This window comes from Nuphar pumila, chromosome 7 (genome assembly GCF_984573655.1).
Source record: "Nuphar pumila chromosome 7, dmNupPumi1.hap1.1, whole genome shotgun sequence".
Taxonomy (NCBI): Eukaryota; Viridiplantae; Streptophyta; class Magnoliopsida; order Nymphaeales; family Nymphaeaceae; genus Nuphar; species Nuphar pumila.
The window spans coordinates 28186962-28202604 of NC_143255.1; the positions used below are offsets into that span (position 1 = coordinate 28186962).

The window sequence follows — 15643 nt, forward strand, 5'->3', positions numbered from 1 at the left end:
AGTTTTTCAATCATACTTCATTATTTAAAGATTTTTGTTGTTTCACACAGCGACAAAGGTGGTCAGACCATTTTAACTTACCAAGCCCACAAAAATACCTTTACCAAACCCAACCAAACAAAGGTCAGATCAGTAAGATTCCGGACCTAAACCAACATGGTTGACACCCCTAATTGCCTTATGTAGTGCAGAGGGTCGACTCATGAGCTACATCACAAATACTGCCGACGCTTTGAACTTCGTTGAAAGAAATTAACAAGACGATAATAAATCCTAAATATTTCTTGATGAACTTCAATTTCAAATATCTGTTAAAAATTGGTCTTACAGATAGCATAAAAAGGAAAAAATATGGAATAATAAGACACAAAATGAGTCTTCTATCTATTTGTTGGATTTTCAGGGAATTGTTCTCTACTGATCCACTCACAGTAATAGCAACTTTGGGTCAAAGCCCTAACACTTGGCCATTAAGAAATAGACAGCGTGGTTCATATCACCAAATGTCCAAACACCTTGTACTGTGGTAGAACCATCTGAGATGAAAAAGGATCTCCACATGTTCAACATATCTTTTATTGGTTTTAAGTAGCAGCTTTAGTAGAGAACCAGTCTGCTTCCATGAAGATGATCTGCATTTAGGTCATGCACTACATTTCTCTGTCTTAGATGTGTGAAAATGTCTAAAAGGAGACAATGTATATAAAACACCAAATCCACGAAGGGATGTGTGCACACAAGCACAATAAGAACACCCACAAGTGCACAAAGGCACGAATACACATGCACAAAGGCATACAAATATTAACTTTGTATTGAAAAATAAGAGAGAGCTTTTTGGAAAAGCTTAACCAAATACAAAGGGGAAGTCCCCAATTTATACACAACAAGAGCCAAGGAGGGGCTCCAATATGAACGTTGGAGCCCCTCCAACGGCTAGAAAACTAACCATTGGAGGGGCCCCAATCTATAGTTGTGGGCCCCTCTTGGTTAAAGAGAAAGAAAGAAAAAGAATAAAAAGAAAAAGGAAAAAGAAGAAAAAAATATTACAAACATATTCATAAGGTGAATATGCGTAAAAAAAGGAAAAAGACAAGTATACCCTTATCGGGTATTACATCAATTAATATATATATATAGGTGTACATATTTTAACACCCCCCCTCAAGCTTACAGTGTGATGACCGAAAGTTGGACAAGGAGAAAATGAAATCGATAACATAGCGCCTTGGTGAAGAAATCAGCCAATTGATATTCTGATGTCACGTAAGGCAGAACAATGGTCATCTTCAGATATTCTTCTCTGACATAATGACAGTTCATCTTGATATGTTTTGTTCGCTCATGAAAAGTATGATTTTTTGCAATATATATAGCATTCTTGTTATCACAGCACAACTTTGTAGATTCTTGAACATGAACTCCCATATCTTCTAGTAATTGTCGAATCCAGACAATCTCCATAGTGGTGATTGTCATTGCACGATACTCAACTTCTGTAGATGATAGAGACATCTTTTGTTGTTTCTTGTATCTCCATGAAACCAGTGATTCACCTAAAAAATGCAAAAATCAATGGTGGAATGACGGTTATTTGGATCACCTCCCCAATCAGAGTCAGTATGAGCAATTAATTTTAAATCAAAAAATAAAGATAGAAATATTTCCTTATTTATGAAATCTTTCACATATCTGACAATTCAAAGAACAACACTCATGTGAACGGATGTAGGAGCATGTTGAAATTGGCTTGCAACATGTACAGCATGAGAAATATTTTGTCTTGTAATGCTAAGATACATTAGTGAGCCAATAAGTCGCCTGTAAGGTGTTGAATTTTCTATAAGAATTTCATCATCAATTTTCATTGTTGTTTCAACTATTTCAAGAGTATCAGAAACTTTATCATCTGAAATACTTGACCTGTCAATAACTTCGCAAGCAAGCTTAGTTTGAGACAAAAAATGTTTTCCTAGAGAGTATGCAACTTCAATGCCCAAAAAATATGTCAGAAATCTCAAATCTGACAATTCAAATTTTTCAGTTAAGGTAACCTTAATTCTCTTGGTATCTATAGTGTCATCCCCTGTGATTAACATATCATCAACATATAATAACAAGATAACAGATCATGCACTAGATTTCTTAACAAATAGCGCAGTATCAATGTAACATGAAACAAACCCATTTTCGATCATTATACTGGTAAACTGATCATACCAAACCTTGGGAGCTTGTTTTAAACCATAGAGAGCTTTGAGTAGACATAGAGTTTTGCCCTTTGGCACATTCATTCATGGAGGTGGTTCTATATAAACTTCTTCATGTAGGTCTCTATTTAAGAATGCATTTTTTACATCCATTTGGTATATATTTCATTTTTTAATGGATGTTATAGTAATTAGACACCTAACGATAACCATTCGTGCTACAGGGGCAAAGGTTTCAACGTAGTCAATACCATATTCTTGCCCATACCCTTTGGCGATAAGACGAGCTTTATATCTCTCAAGAGACCCATCGCTTTAAGTTTTAACTTTGAAAACCCACCTACAACCTATGATTTTCTTTCCTTTAGGTAAATCTTGGAATTCCCAAGTTTGGCTTTTCTAAGGGCTGTAAGTTCATTTTTCATTGTGTCCTTTTATTCCACCATTTTCTTGGCTTCTTCGAAACTCTTAGGTTCTTCGTATGAATTAATGGCACTAAGACATGTCCTCTGTTTAGGTGAGAAGGATTCATAAGAAATAAATCTAGAAGGGTTTTGTCTAGTTCTATCAGTCCTTCGAGGAGGGTTTGAGGATGATTTACTAGACTCACTAAAATTTTCAATCGCACTTTTGAAATTGTTTTTATCTCTGTGAGTATAAGTGATTGGGCCATTAGATGTTTCTTCTTCTAGAGAACGATCAATGGATTGAGAGAAGGGGTTGTGAGTTTCATCTATTTTCTCGTGATCACTAAGGTCATTAATTATGGATTCATCATCGCTAGAGACATCATCATCTCTAGAGAGTAACTCAAACAAGAACGAATAATCAGTATTCTCCTCATGAGTTTTACTTTCTTCAAAACCACTGATGTTTTCTAGAAATGTTACACTCCTAGAAACATATAGTTTATTATTTTTAACATCATAGCATCTAAAACCCTTCTGGGTCTCGAAATATCCAGGAAAGGCACAAAGAATGGCTTTGGGTGAGAGTTTGTCATTTTTATCAGTGAAGACAAAACATTTAGACCCAAATATCCTTAATCTATTGTAATCGGGTTCTTTTTGGTATAAGATTTCAAATGGAGAAATTTTATCTAAATTTTTTGAAGGAAGACAATTTATGAGATACACTGAAGCAAGAGCTGCCTCGGCCCAAAATTTTTTAGGAATGTTTTGGAAAATTAGTAAAGTTCTAGTTGTTTCAATGATATGCTTATGTTTTCTCTCGGCTAGGCCATTTTGTTGAGGTGTTTTGGACAAGATCTTTGGTGAATAATTTCATTTATTTCAAGATAACTTTTGAAATCATTTGAGAAGTATTCTCCTCCGGAATCGGTTCTAAAAATCTTTAAACTTCCATTAAATTGATTTTTAATCATTGAATGATATGTTTTGAAAGTCATAAAGACTTCATGCTTATGCTTGAGAAAATATATCCAACAAAATCTAGAATAATCATCCACAAAAATGACATAATAAGAGAAACCCCTTTTAGATACAATGGGTGCCGGTCTTCATACATCCGAATGCACAATTTGAAAAGGTTTGGTTGTAAATATAAATCTTTGACAAAAAAGTAAGCTTCTCATTTTTCCAAGAATGCAATCATTACATGTGAAATCATCTTTACATAGATCTTTAATAAAGCGCAAATATGAGAGCTTGATAATATTGGGATACCCAAGACGTTTATGCCAAACATTTATATCTTTATGTTGGGCAACATTATAAAAAGAGGTTTTTGAAATTTGAAGAAATTTAATGTAGTAAAGATCTCATTTTCTAGAGTCTTCCTCATTCAACTTCTCGGATCGGCGATCCTGTATCCAACATTTATTTGAGGAGAATTTGATATCACACCCATGGTCTGATAGTTGAGAGACTGAAAGTAAGTTTAAATTTAATTTAGGTAAAAATCTAACTTTAGGGATAGAAAAGTTTTGACTTTCAAAATTTTTGAAAACTTTGATTTCAAGAAAAGCACCATTGGCGGTTGAAACGTATGCGAGAGATCGCACAAAAAAAATTGAAGACATGTGAAATGAGGCACCCGAATTTAAAAGCCAAACAACCTTACCGAGAAGAGAGAAGGTTGACATGGCGGCAACGGAGGTAGACCCTTTGAGAAGAGGTTGGAGGGCTTCCATGATTTGACTTAATGATAGAGATCCATTGTTGGATGTGGATGGTGCTTCCTCTTGTTGTGGTTGAAATGTTGTGGACATAGCCACCATTTTCTTCTATTTTGGATAAACCGGTTTAATGTCCTTTTTGCAAAAATGGCAAATGATTTTGCTATAATCTTCTCTTTGAAATCTTCTATTTTGACTTTCATCATTTCTTGCTCCTTGATTTTGAGATTTGAAGTGTAGAGGTTTATATGTCTTCAAATTGTTCTCCTGTCTAGATACAACATAAACTCCTTCATTTTCATCTTTAAAAGGAACAACCAACACACTTTGATTGGTTTTGTTCATTCCCAATATAGTTTATTTTCCACTTAATTTTGCAATAATATCTTCCAGAGGTGGAGATGTACAGGAGGATAAAAGAGAGGATCTGGTTTGCTCAAGTTTGGGTCTTAACCCGTTCAAAAAGTTGAAAAAATGGTCATCTTCTAATTGCTTGTGTCTCAATTCAATAGCTTCTCCACTTCATTTAGGTTCCTGGAGTGCAAGTTCATCCCAAATGGATGAAAGTTCTCCGAAATACTCCCTAATAGACATTTTCCCTTATTGAAGGGTTAATGCCTTCTTTTGAATGTAGTATTTATGGGATAGATCCCTTGAAGTATACATTCTTTCAAGGTAATCTCATACTTGAAATGCCTTTTTAAATTTTAAAATGTTGGCATTTATCCTTATTTCAACCGTTGAAAAGATCCATGAAAGAATATTTTAATTCTTCATGTTTTTTATTGTATTCCTCAAGTGCTTTCTCTCTTTCTTCTCCCTCAAGAACCTTAATCTCACCTTTTTCAAAGGTGGTGATTTTTTATTTGGGTTCGACCATCGTGCCTTTGACATACCCCCAAAGGCCTTTTCCCTTAATGTGAGCTTCCATATTTTCGACCCAAACATGATAGTTGGACCCATTAAGTTTAAAATCAAGAGAGAAATGAGAAATTTTTTCTCCCATATGAAAGCTTCTAAAGGAGAGAGAGCCTCTAAAGTTTAGGAAATATTCCACCACACTTGCAAGAGGCTTGATACTCCAAGAGATCAAGAGAGATGAGTGAGCATGTTCTCCGAGGCACGATTGAGATGATGAAGATAACCAAGTTTTTCTTCTATAAACCTCGCTCTGATACCATGTGAAAATGTCTACAAAGAGACAATGTATATAAAACACCAAATTCACGAAGGGACGTGTGCACACAAGCACAATAAGAACACCCACAAGTGCACAAAGGCATGAATACACATGCACAAAGGCATACAAATATTAACTTTGTATTGAAAAATAAGAGAGCTTTTTGGAAAAGCTTAACCAAATACAAAGGGGAAGTCCCCTATTTATACACAACAAGAGCCAAGGAGGGGCTCTCCAACGGCCCAACGTCTATAGTTGTGGGACCCTCTTGGTTAAAGAGAAAGAAAGAAAAAGAATAAAAAGAAAAAGGGAAAAGAAGAAAAGAAAAAAAATATTACAAACATATTTATAAGGTGAATATGCGTAAAAAGAGGGAAAAGATAACTATACCCTTATCGGGTATTACATCAATTAATCATGATATATATATATATATATAGGTGTACATATTTTAACAAGATGATCATTCCACATGCTTCTAAGCCCCGGAGACCATAGGCTACGAATACGTAGATATTTTTCTTTAACAAACTGGGCCCAAAGGGAGTTATTGGAGAGAAGACAAACCGATAAGCCTGATTGGCTTTGTTGATATCAAGTCGCCTCAAACCAACCCCTTTTCAATCGGGGTTTACATAAAATATCCCATCAAATAAGATGAAGATGATGTTTATGATCACTTCCATTCAGAAAAAATTGGCAAAAAATGTGTTCCACTTCCTGCAAAACAGAGTTAGGAATCTTGAACTCTAAGAGACAATGAATAGGAAGGCTTTGAAGGACATGACGAACAAGGCATAAACGGCCAGAATAAGATAAGGTCCTTGACTTCCAACTTGCAAGCTTACTGTCAACCTTAACAAGGATGTCTTGGCTTATTTACTTGGGGAGTAGACTGTCAACCTTAACAAGGATGTCTTGGCAAATTTACTTAGTGAGTAGACCAGTGAAGAAGGTAGCCCCAGGCAACGAATGGGAAAGATCCAATGCCCTATCCCAACATCCCGCTAATCTGGCCAACTTGATACTGATGCAAATGGATGGAAATAACTAGAGATTTGGTAGGGTTAACATGCATCCCAACCACTCTCTCAAATTCTGCAAAGATATCTCATAAAATAGCTATGGATTTCAGATGAGATTTAAACACAAATAATGCATCATCAGCGAAGAACAAAGATGAGATGGAGATCGACCACTGAGGGAACTTAGGAACAAGAATATCTCCCATCCTCACAGCTGTAGATATTCTACGATACAATATTTTCATAACCACAACAAAAAGGTAAGGAGATAGGGGGTCACCTTGACTAAGACCTCTAGAACTATGGAACCAATCTCCTGGAGATCCATTAAGTAAAACAGAAAAGGAAGCTGAGACACACAATATAATAAGGTTGATCCAATATTCACTAATATATATATATATGTTATCATATATATGTATGTATATAATATATATAATGTACATATACATTATATATACTTATTTTTGAATTATTTGTTATTGTGATAGGAAATACCCTTTAGAGGTATTTTGGTCATTTTGACCTTGTAATAGGATCTGACCATTAGGGGCATATATTTATTTTTCTGTATTTTTAATTTATTTTTATTGAAATTAGGATTTGAGTCAAGGCCCAAGGGCATATTTGTTCTTGACGTCCCAACGGCTACAAGGGAGCCTCTCACTCCCCTCACTCCCTTCAGTTGTATAAATATAGGGATCTTTCCCCTTTGTAATCTATGCATTTTATTGATAATAATATTTTATATTTTTAAGATTGTTGTTTAGACCTTAGTGGCCCTTTGTGCTTGAACCCATTTTGGGTTGTGAGAGTGAACCATATTGGGTTGTGATTTATGAGATTGCTCTCATTTCATTACATGGTATCATAGACTTGGTGATTCGACCCTTGAAGGCTTTCTTTGCTCGTGGGAACGTGAGCTCGTGAAGTTCTTTGGAGCATCATTCTACTTTTCTTTTCCTCTCTTTCTCTCTTGTGGCTTCACCATGGAAGATGGTCAAGAAACCGTTGTTTTAATTCCAGTGAAACTAAATGACTCCAACTATGTGATGTGGGCATCAATTGTCTTAACACTTCCATGTTTGTGACAATATGTGCAAAGAATATTTTTTATAAAGAGTACCTGCTCATTAGATCCAAACAACATAAATTAGTGGACTTCAGGTCGGATTCAGTTATCAATTTGCAGTTGGACTCGGACGCAGTTTGACTTATTTCTTATTCAAGTTCGAATCGAAACCCAACTACGATTAGTTGGATTTAGTAATACCCACAGCCGAATTGAATCCAATCTGTTTGCATCCCTAAAACATATCAAAGAAACTTAATATGAGCAGAAGAACCAAAAGGTTCAGATTTGAACCAAAAGCATGGAGAGAAGAAAATATACCTGATTAAATATTAAGAAATAAGATTAGGCTGCTGATAAGAATTGGAAGCCTGAATCCCATATTTGATCAAATTGTAATTCAGATGTCAGCAAACACAAGTACCTATCCAAAAAAAGAAAAAAAAAATCACCGAGCATATAATGCATCTCACTATGGAAGATCGAAATTTGGAAGTCGTTAGCAAATGTGAACATGATGCAAGAAAAACTACTGTAAGTACCAGAAGAAGCATCCCAGCGTCACAAGACAAAAAAACTAGTTCTGCAAGTGTGAATAAGAAATCTCTATTCATTTTGTGCAAGTAAAAAATCATCAAATACAATTATACATTTGAATGGGACTGTGCACCAAAGAGATGCACAATAATTTGGAACAGTCCCCACAAAAAGAGAAAAACAGAACTTTTGTTCTTGCACTAGGAAAGGAGGACCCAAACAGAAAGCAATGTGAAAGACAGTTCTAACACTGGATCAAGCACTTTACAATGTTCAACTAGACAATCACAAGTGCAAAGCAAAATATGGACTACACTTGATCTTTTCTTGTTTTAGGTTCCAATGTACACCTGAATGATGGTAATGATTCAGCAGAATTCTTGTTTAACATCAAACTGGGAAAGAACCATAGTTCAGAGTAAAAAGAAATAGAAAATAACCAAAACCAATAATATCAAACAACCTTGCATCTATGTCACATGGGTGCGGGTGCGACACGGGTGCAGCACAATTTTAAAATTTTTGGACACGGGGACTCGGCAAAAAATATATATATATAATTTTATTTTATTTTATTTTTAAAATGCCACGTCACAGTCTGTGTGTCTGTGCACAGTCACAGACTGTGATTGTGCACAATCACAGACTGTGACTGTGCATAGTCCATAGCTCTGTGACTGTGCGACTGTGCACAGTCACATAGTCACAGACTGTGCACAATCTGTGACTGTGCACAGTCACAGTCTGTGCTGTGACTGCAGCACTGTCACAGTACTGTGCCTCTTTTTATATATATATATTTTTAAATAAAAAATATAAAAAATTGGTTTTTTAGAGACATTTTTGGACTCAATCAAAGTTGACCGAGTCCAAAATGTGGACGGACTCGGCCTGGACTCGTTGACCGAGTCCGACTCGGCGTTGACCGAGTCCGGGCCGAGTCCGAAGCCTCACTCGAGTCCGCACCCGTGTCGGGGCGTGTCGACTCGGGTGCGGCACCTCCTTAGCCGAGTCCGTGTGACATAGCTTTGCATTTGGTAAAGGATCATGCATGAAACTACAATCAGTAAGAAGTCCTCGACACAAACAATTTTTGTGCTCAGAAGAATATGACTACCAGAGGTAACATCATTGTTTTGTCTAGTAGACAAGACATCAACATCAACCAATTCCCACATCTTCACTAATGTCAATTAGGGGCTGTTTGGTTAGACCCAGTTATCCAGATAAAGGGGATATTAGAAAAATCAAAACATAGAATTTTTTTTCTTGGTGTATGGCTAGCATAATAGGATAAAGAAAAACCAGGTTTGTTTAAAAACCCTGAAAAAGGAAAATCCAACCTGGATTTATGGAAACTGGCAAATTTTTCAAATTTTTTTTATCTTAAATCGCAGGCATGACCCACTGTGCAGATGTGCCTATACCCTAGTCCTGCCACCATAGTCCATACTGATATACCTCTCTCTCTCTCTCTCTCTCTCTCTCTCTCTCTCTCTCTCTCAGGGAAACCGGAAATCTCACCAGAGAATGGAGGGCAGCCAGAAAATGAGGTCTACGACATCAATAACGTGCCAGAGAATGCCGAGTACACATTAATGCCAATATAATTCTGGTCAATGATCTATGATTCTTCCTCTTTCAAAGTTAGTTTTAGGATTCTTCATCACCATCTCATTTGCAATGAGTTTAGAATGAAAAAAATGGGGTTTTCTAGTAGTTGGATGAAATGAAGAGTAGGCTCAAGGAGATCGAAGGTGGAGCTGGCGCTCTTCATAAGATGCAAGCAAGAGTGGAGTGGACAAATAAACTTTAATTTAACAAAGGTCATTTCTTTGAATGCTACAAAAAGTTGTATGCAGAATGAGAAGTTGTCTATTACCTGTTTGATGAAAAGTCTGAAAGAGATGCCAATTGCATCTCACAAGATAGTATATAAATTTTTTTGTATTCATTTTGACTACTGGTTTTATTGTTGTCTATTTCTTTTCTTTGTGCTTAAATTCTCAACTACCTGATTATACCCAGCTCAAACAAAAAGATTTAACATGGCTCTAGCCCTACAATATTGTGAAGTATGGTTTTAGGTTTCTTCTATGTTACAGCCACGAGATGTCCTTTGAGTGACATGTCATGGCATACAATTTATTGGCAGTCCCAAGCAAATGTCAAGAAGTTGAAAAACCAAACAAACATGCAAAAACTGGAAGCTGGATAATTCTTCCAGAATTTGAAGTACATCCAAACACTATACTTTTTAAGAAGTAAAAAGATCAAGTTTCTAAAAAACTGTATAAATATGAAACCAGAAAATTGGTTTTCTGGATTTGCAACCAAACAGGCCCTTAGTGACGTATTTTTCACAGAAGTTATACATAAACATTTACTATTTTACTTGCAAAATAAATGAAATAACTAGGTATTAGGGAATAAATGACTTAGTCCCTTTGACAAAAATAGTATTTTGCCGACATTAGTAAGGCATCTCCAATTGATATACTACAATTACCCAGGATGTATGACAGGGCCAAACCAAAACTAATGTTAGAACTACATGTATAGAAATGGTGTGATTTTTAAATGTGAAAGTATGCATGTCCCCTATGCTAAATTTGTACATTTGCACATGTTTAGGTAAAATTTCATCATTTTCTATTTGTTATTCTGACATTGTCATTTCAAACTTTTCTGTTGATATAGTCCTTTGACTAGGAACAGGGGGTTTGTAAGTGATTTGGGTTCAATTGTAAGAGTGTTTCACTAAATCAGTATATCTACTAAATTTAAATAGATATTCTAGCAAGAATACCAATCTTTTACCTAGACTGCTTGCCCCAACATGGTATAAGAACTAGGTGTTATAAACGAGCCAAACGAGCTGAGCATGGACTATTTGGGCTTGGATCGTTAAGGTGGTACACCCCTGCTTGGGCTCGGCTCATGAGCTTGCCACGAGCCAAGCCGTGTCCAAACTCATTATGAGCCAAGCTTCATGAGTTGATCATGAGTTGGCTCGTTTTCTGAAAATAAAAGTTTTCTAAGTGTTCGTTAAAGCTTGATAATATATAAAATATGTATACAATATATAATATATACATATATATTAAAATGAGCCAATAGGAGTCGAGCTTGCCATACTCCTGCTTGGCTCATTTAAATGAGCTGGCTTGTACCTCGTATTCCGGAGCTCAATTTCCAGGCTGAGGTGCAAGGAACAACGAACTGCTTGTCTCATTTTCCAGAGCTAATAAGAATCCAGGACTTCAGCTACATCTCAAGTTTCATCTTCTCAAATGTTATACGTTGTGAATCAACATTTTTGAGGTTTGCCTGGTTCAGTATTTTCAAACTGAGCTTCTGCATGTCCATGACTGTTCAGATTGCTTTTGTTACCAACTTAAAGATTTTGCAGACATGAACTGGGCATGTTATTTTTAATTTTCATATTTCAGTTATGACTAGCCCTAGACTGAATTTTTACATTTCTTGATTAGATTGACTCATATCAACTATCTTACACTTGCTAAAGCCATTTTTATTAGTCTAAGCTAAAGGCATCAAATACCATGTTTTAATGGATAACAAATAATTGGTGCATTATAGATGGATGAACATGAACCTGGGTCAAATAGGGCACCTGAGGCATATAAGGTTGACATGAACCCAATTAGATCAAGAAGATAACAAAAAAAATCAGAGTCAATTTTTTCAAAGTTTTGAGTTCTATTTTTCAATACCCAATGCAAACAATATTAGATTCAGATTGGTGCATTAGTACCTAATCAAACATGATCTGAGCATTTGATAGTGTTACACCTAGTCATCCTTATCTTGAACCTTAGTTCAAAGAGAGGTAGCTGGTCAGGCTAAGTGACAACAAGGCATACAAAGGAGCTTATTGAACTGGATGAGTATATTCATGGACTCAGTTATCCTCTTCTGGAAAACAACTGTAGGAGGCGGAGGCACTGTAAGATCTAAATTCTAACCATAACTGACATGACATGACATATCAAGCAAGATGCACATCCAAGAGAAAAATCAGCATTTGTTTGGCTGAGAAATTTCATCTTATATCAGTAAATTAAGTATAACAGCCATTCACGCCCTACTCACATTTGCTGCAATTAGCTACCAATGATTCTTAGCAGTTGAATGTTAAAAGATGATACTCGAGGAGTTTAAGAGGAAGTATGAATTCAACTACCCTTCTAGTACTAATCATACACTCTATGAAGCTTGCAAGCTACAAGCACTTTATAGTCTTAAACATGTTCCCAGAGCTTGGTCTATGAAGTTCAATTTAATAGTTACTCTTCTTGGAATCAACATAACCATTCTTATCAAAGCTGAGTCGGATTCAAAACATTTCTGAAATTACTTCATTGTTAAACATAAATAATATAGTCATTAATTAAGCACAATCTTGTTAACCCCCATTCATACTAATTGTTAGAACCAGCCTATCTATTTCTTCCGGAAGAACGGGGCAGGCCACATTGTCTGTAAAGAGCATCATGCCACTGTTAAAATATGTGTATGAGTACACATATATGTATGTTGAAATATAATCCTTAAATGTACATATATATATATATATATATATATATATATATATATATATTTTCTTCTTAAAATACCCTCAAGGGTATTTCTGTAATTTGTCATTTTACGCATATTCCAATTGGAATATGCATTGTAATATTTTTCTTTTTCTTTTTTTATTTTTTCTTTTTCGTACCATATTGGGGGCCTCCCAATAGAGACGTTGGGAGCCCCCAACGGTCACAAATGTGACCGTTGGGGGCTCTCCAACGTCTCCTTTGGGAGCCCCCAAGGTGGTCCCTTTAAGGCTTATAAATAGGGGTGTTTCCCCCTTGTGTAGAACTCTCCTTGGAGGAGCATTTGCTCCATTGTATAGGGTTTTTACCCTCTTCTTACTTTTTCTTCAATAATATTCAACTTATGACTTTAAGTCATATTTACCCCTTTTATGGGTTTATGTATTAGCACATGATGTGCTTGTGTTGTTCCATTGAGTGGGTTTATTCACACTTCATGTGCATGTGTATGGGTTCATTATTGAACCTAATATATTCCAAGTCACTTTCTAACATAGTATCAGAGCAAGGTTGAGATCGAGTTGCTCTTTGGTGCATCGAGAAGCGTGGTATTCAAGAATTTTTTAAAGAAAAATGGTGAAGTATTCATCTCTCTCTCTTTTCTTTCTTAAAGTTATTCGGTATGCATTATATTTCTTTAAGTATTGTATGAAGAGTTTAATATGTTTTTTTTATGTGTACTCTTTATCATTATGTCTTTTTATAAATTTGAGTTACTTGATACTCTATTGAATCTTTTTCGTATACATACTTTTTTGTATGTTTTTCTTTGAAATTTTTTAAAATGATAACTTGTTTGGCGAAAAATTAGATATATGATGGCTCAAAACTTAATGGGTCGGTAAAAATTTATGACCATTGGAGCCTTGAATTTATGTTTTAAACCTAACTTTGTTTATAAAATACCTTTTATATATGGTAAGTCTTTAAAGAAAGGTATGTTAAGATTAAAATGTTTGTGAGATGTAGTTTTTCAAAAAATGCTTGACATATATGAAAAATTCCTTAATAAGTTTTGATTCACTTACCTAATGTGTCTTTTTTGTATGAGCAACATTTAATTAAGAAAGTTTTTTTTTTATATAATTCCGGTTGAATTAAGTTTTAAAATAGTCTTATGGAATATGGTGATTTTCTTTGCATCTTTATACTCTTAAAAGATTTTTCAATTTGATTTAAAGAGCTTGTCTCATTATAAAATTTATGGTCTTCACTAATGTTTGTTGCAAATTTATTACATTAGGAGTTGGTAATAATCTATTAAGTCATGTTTTTTGATAAAACTTAAGAGCTTTTGAATTTTTCCTTAATAAATGTTTAATTTTATAGATTTATGCCATAGTACAATCTTACTTTATCATAAGGTTTTTTAATAAATCTATTATTCTTCTTTGTTGGGATTTCTCTCACTTTAGTGGAGTTTCCCCCTTCTTTGGGAATTTTGTGTGTTTTTTGAGCTCTCTTTAAGGAGCCTTTCGGTCCTTATAATCTTCTTGTGAGTATATACTCTTTTATGAAGATTTCATGGTTGTTGTGAGAAGATTGTTTGTGAGTATCTTTTCCCTTGCATAATATCCTTCGAAGATTCATTAATACTTGTAACCCTTTGTGGATCTTTTGAGATTGGTTGTGAGCATCATTTTTTAAGTTACAATAGTGGATTTCATAAGATTTTCAAACTTCACCATCGTTATGAATGCCTATATTGGCCTAAGTTTGTTATTTGCTCATTCAAGATTATTGTCATTTAAAAATCTTGCATTGCATAAAAGTGCATCTATTATCATTTGGTGTGCATTTTATTGCACTTTATATCTATCATAGTTGAGGCTTGTTTTTGACTTTTTGATTATTCCAAATCGGTTCTTACGCATGATGTTGCTTAATATCTCATAATTGTGTTAGTTGCATAATAAGTCTTTTTTGTATAAATAACTTCTTTTGAAGATTAAGCATAATTCGTATTTATGCAAAATTATTGTTATAATGTATATTATTGTGATTGATTATATTGGACCTTTGATTCAATTTTTAATCGGTCCTCTTTTTTTTGAAAAATGATTCTTAAAGTGTTTATTGCCTTTTTGTGGCATTTATATTTGTCCATCACATGTTTTTTAATGTATCATTGTTTTGGCCTTATTATTGTTATATTAGAGATGTTTGTTGAGGTGAGTTATGGGCACCTTGTGTTATATCATTCTAGATTGTCCACTTGCCATATTATAGATGGTTGTTGAGGTGAGTTATGGGCACCTTGGGACTCTAAAATGATTTGTTATATGATCTCTAAATTATGTGTGTGTCACTCATTTTTTCTCTTTTAGCCATTAATCTAATGGATTCTCTCATTTATATGTAAATGTGATGGATATATGGTGTTTGAAACCTTAAATGTTTTAAGGTATATTAAAATCAAGGTTTTGGGGATTATTGCCCAACCTTTTATTGTTTATGAATCATATGAGTGCATTTGCACATTTATGTTTTGTGCTTTTGTGCACAAGTGTTCTTGGTGTGTGTATATTCACACATTTATTCCAAAATGATATTGTTATGGGTATTCTTTTTGAAGAATATTATTTCAAGGTTTTATTTATATGTTTTTCATTACAAGTTTTATTGCATCAAAAGTTTTTTTCTTTTATGCCCCTTATCTAAGTGTCATCATATGTAGACAAGAATTTTATTACACCTTCGTGTGTTGGTAGCCCTTTGTTGGCTTTTGCTCTCTTGGTCTAGTAGCTGAACACACTTGTCTTGAGTGTTTTTATATGTAGACAAGGCACGTTGATTCACACCATGGTGTGTGATTTTAGCCTATGTTGGCATTTGTGTCATTGTTCTAGTCGCTGAGATG

The 15643-nt window shown here is 34.8% G+C and overlaps 1 protein-coding gene across 3 annotated transcripts in view; it reads right to left on the reverse strand.

Moving 5' to 3' along the window:
• Positions 1–350: 350 nt before the first annotated feature.
• Positions 351–15643, reverse strand: part of LOC149831660 (protein SWOLLEN 1-like) — a 56831-nt gene continuing 41538 nt past the window's right edge. Inside the window, exons 3-4 of one of the 3 annotated variants that reach the window (XM_090014053.1) lie at positions 7946–8048; positions 351–632 (exon numbers count right to left, since the gene is read on the reverse strand). In XM_090014053.1, the coding sequence (XP_089870179.1) occupies positions 8025–8048 (24 nt within the window). In that variant the 3' untranslated portion in view covers positions 351–632; positions 7946–8024. Of the gene's footprint in view, positions 633–7532; positions 7860–7945; positions 8049–15643 lie in introns of those variants that run through there. The other 2 variants (XM_090014052.1, XM_090014051.1) reach the window with 2 other exon arrangements.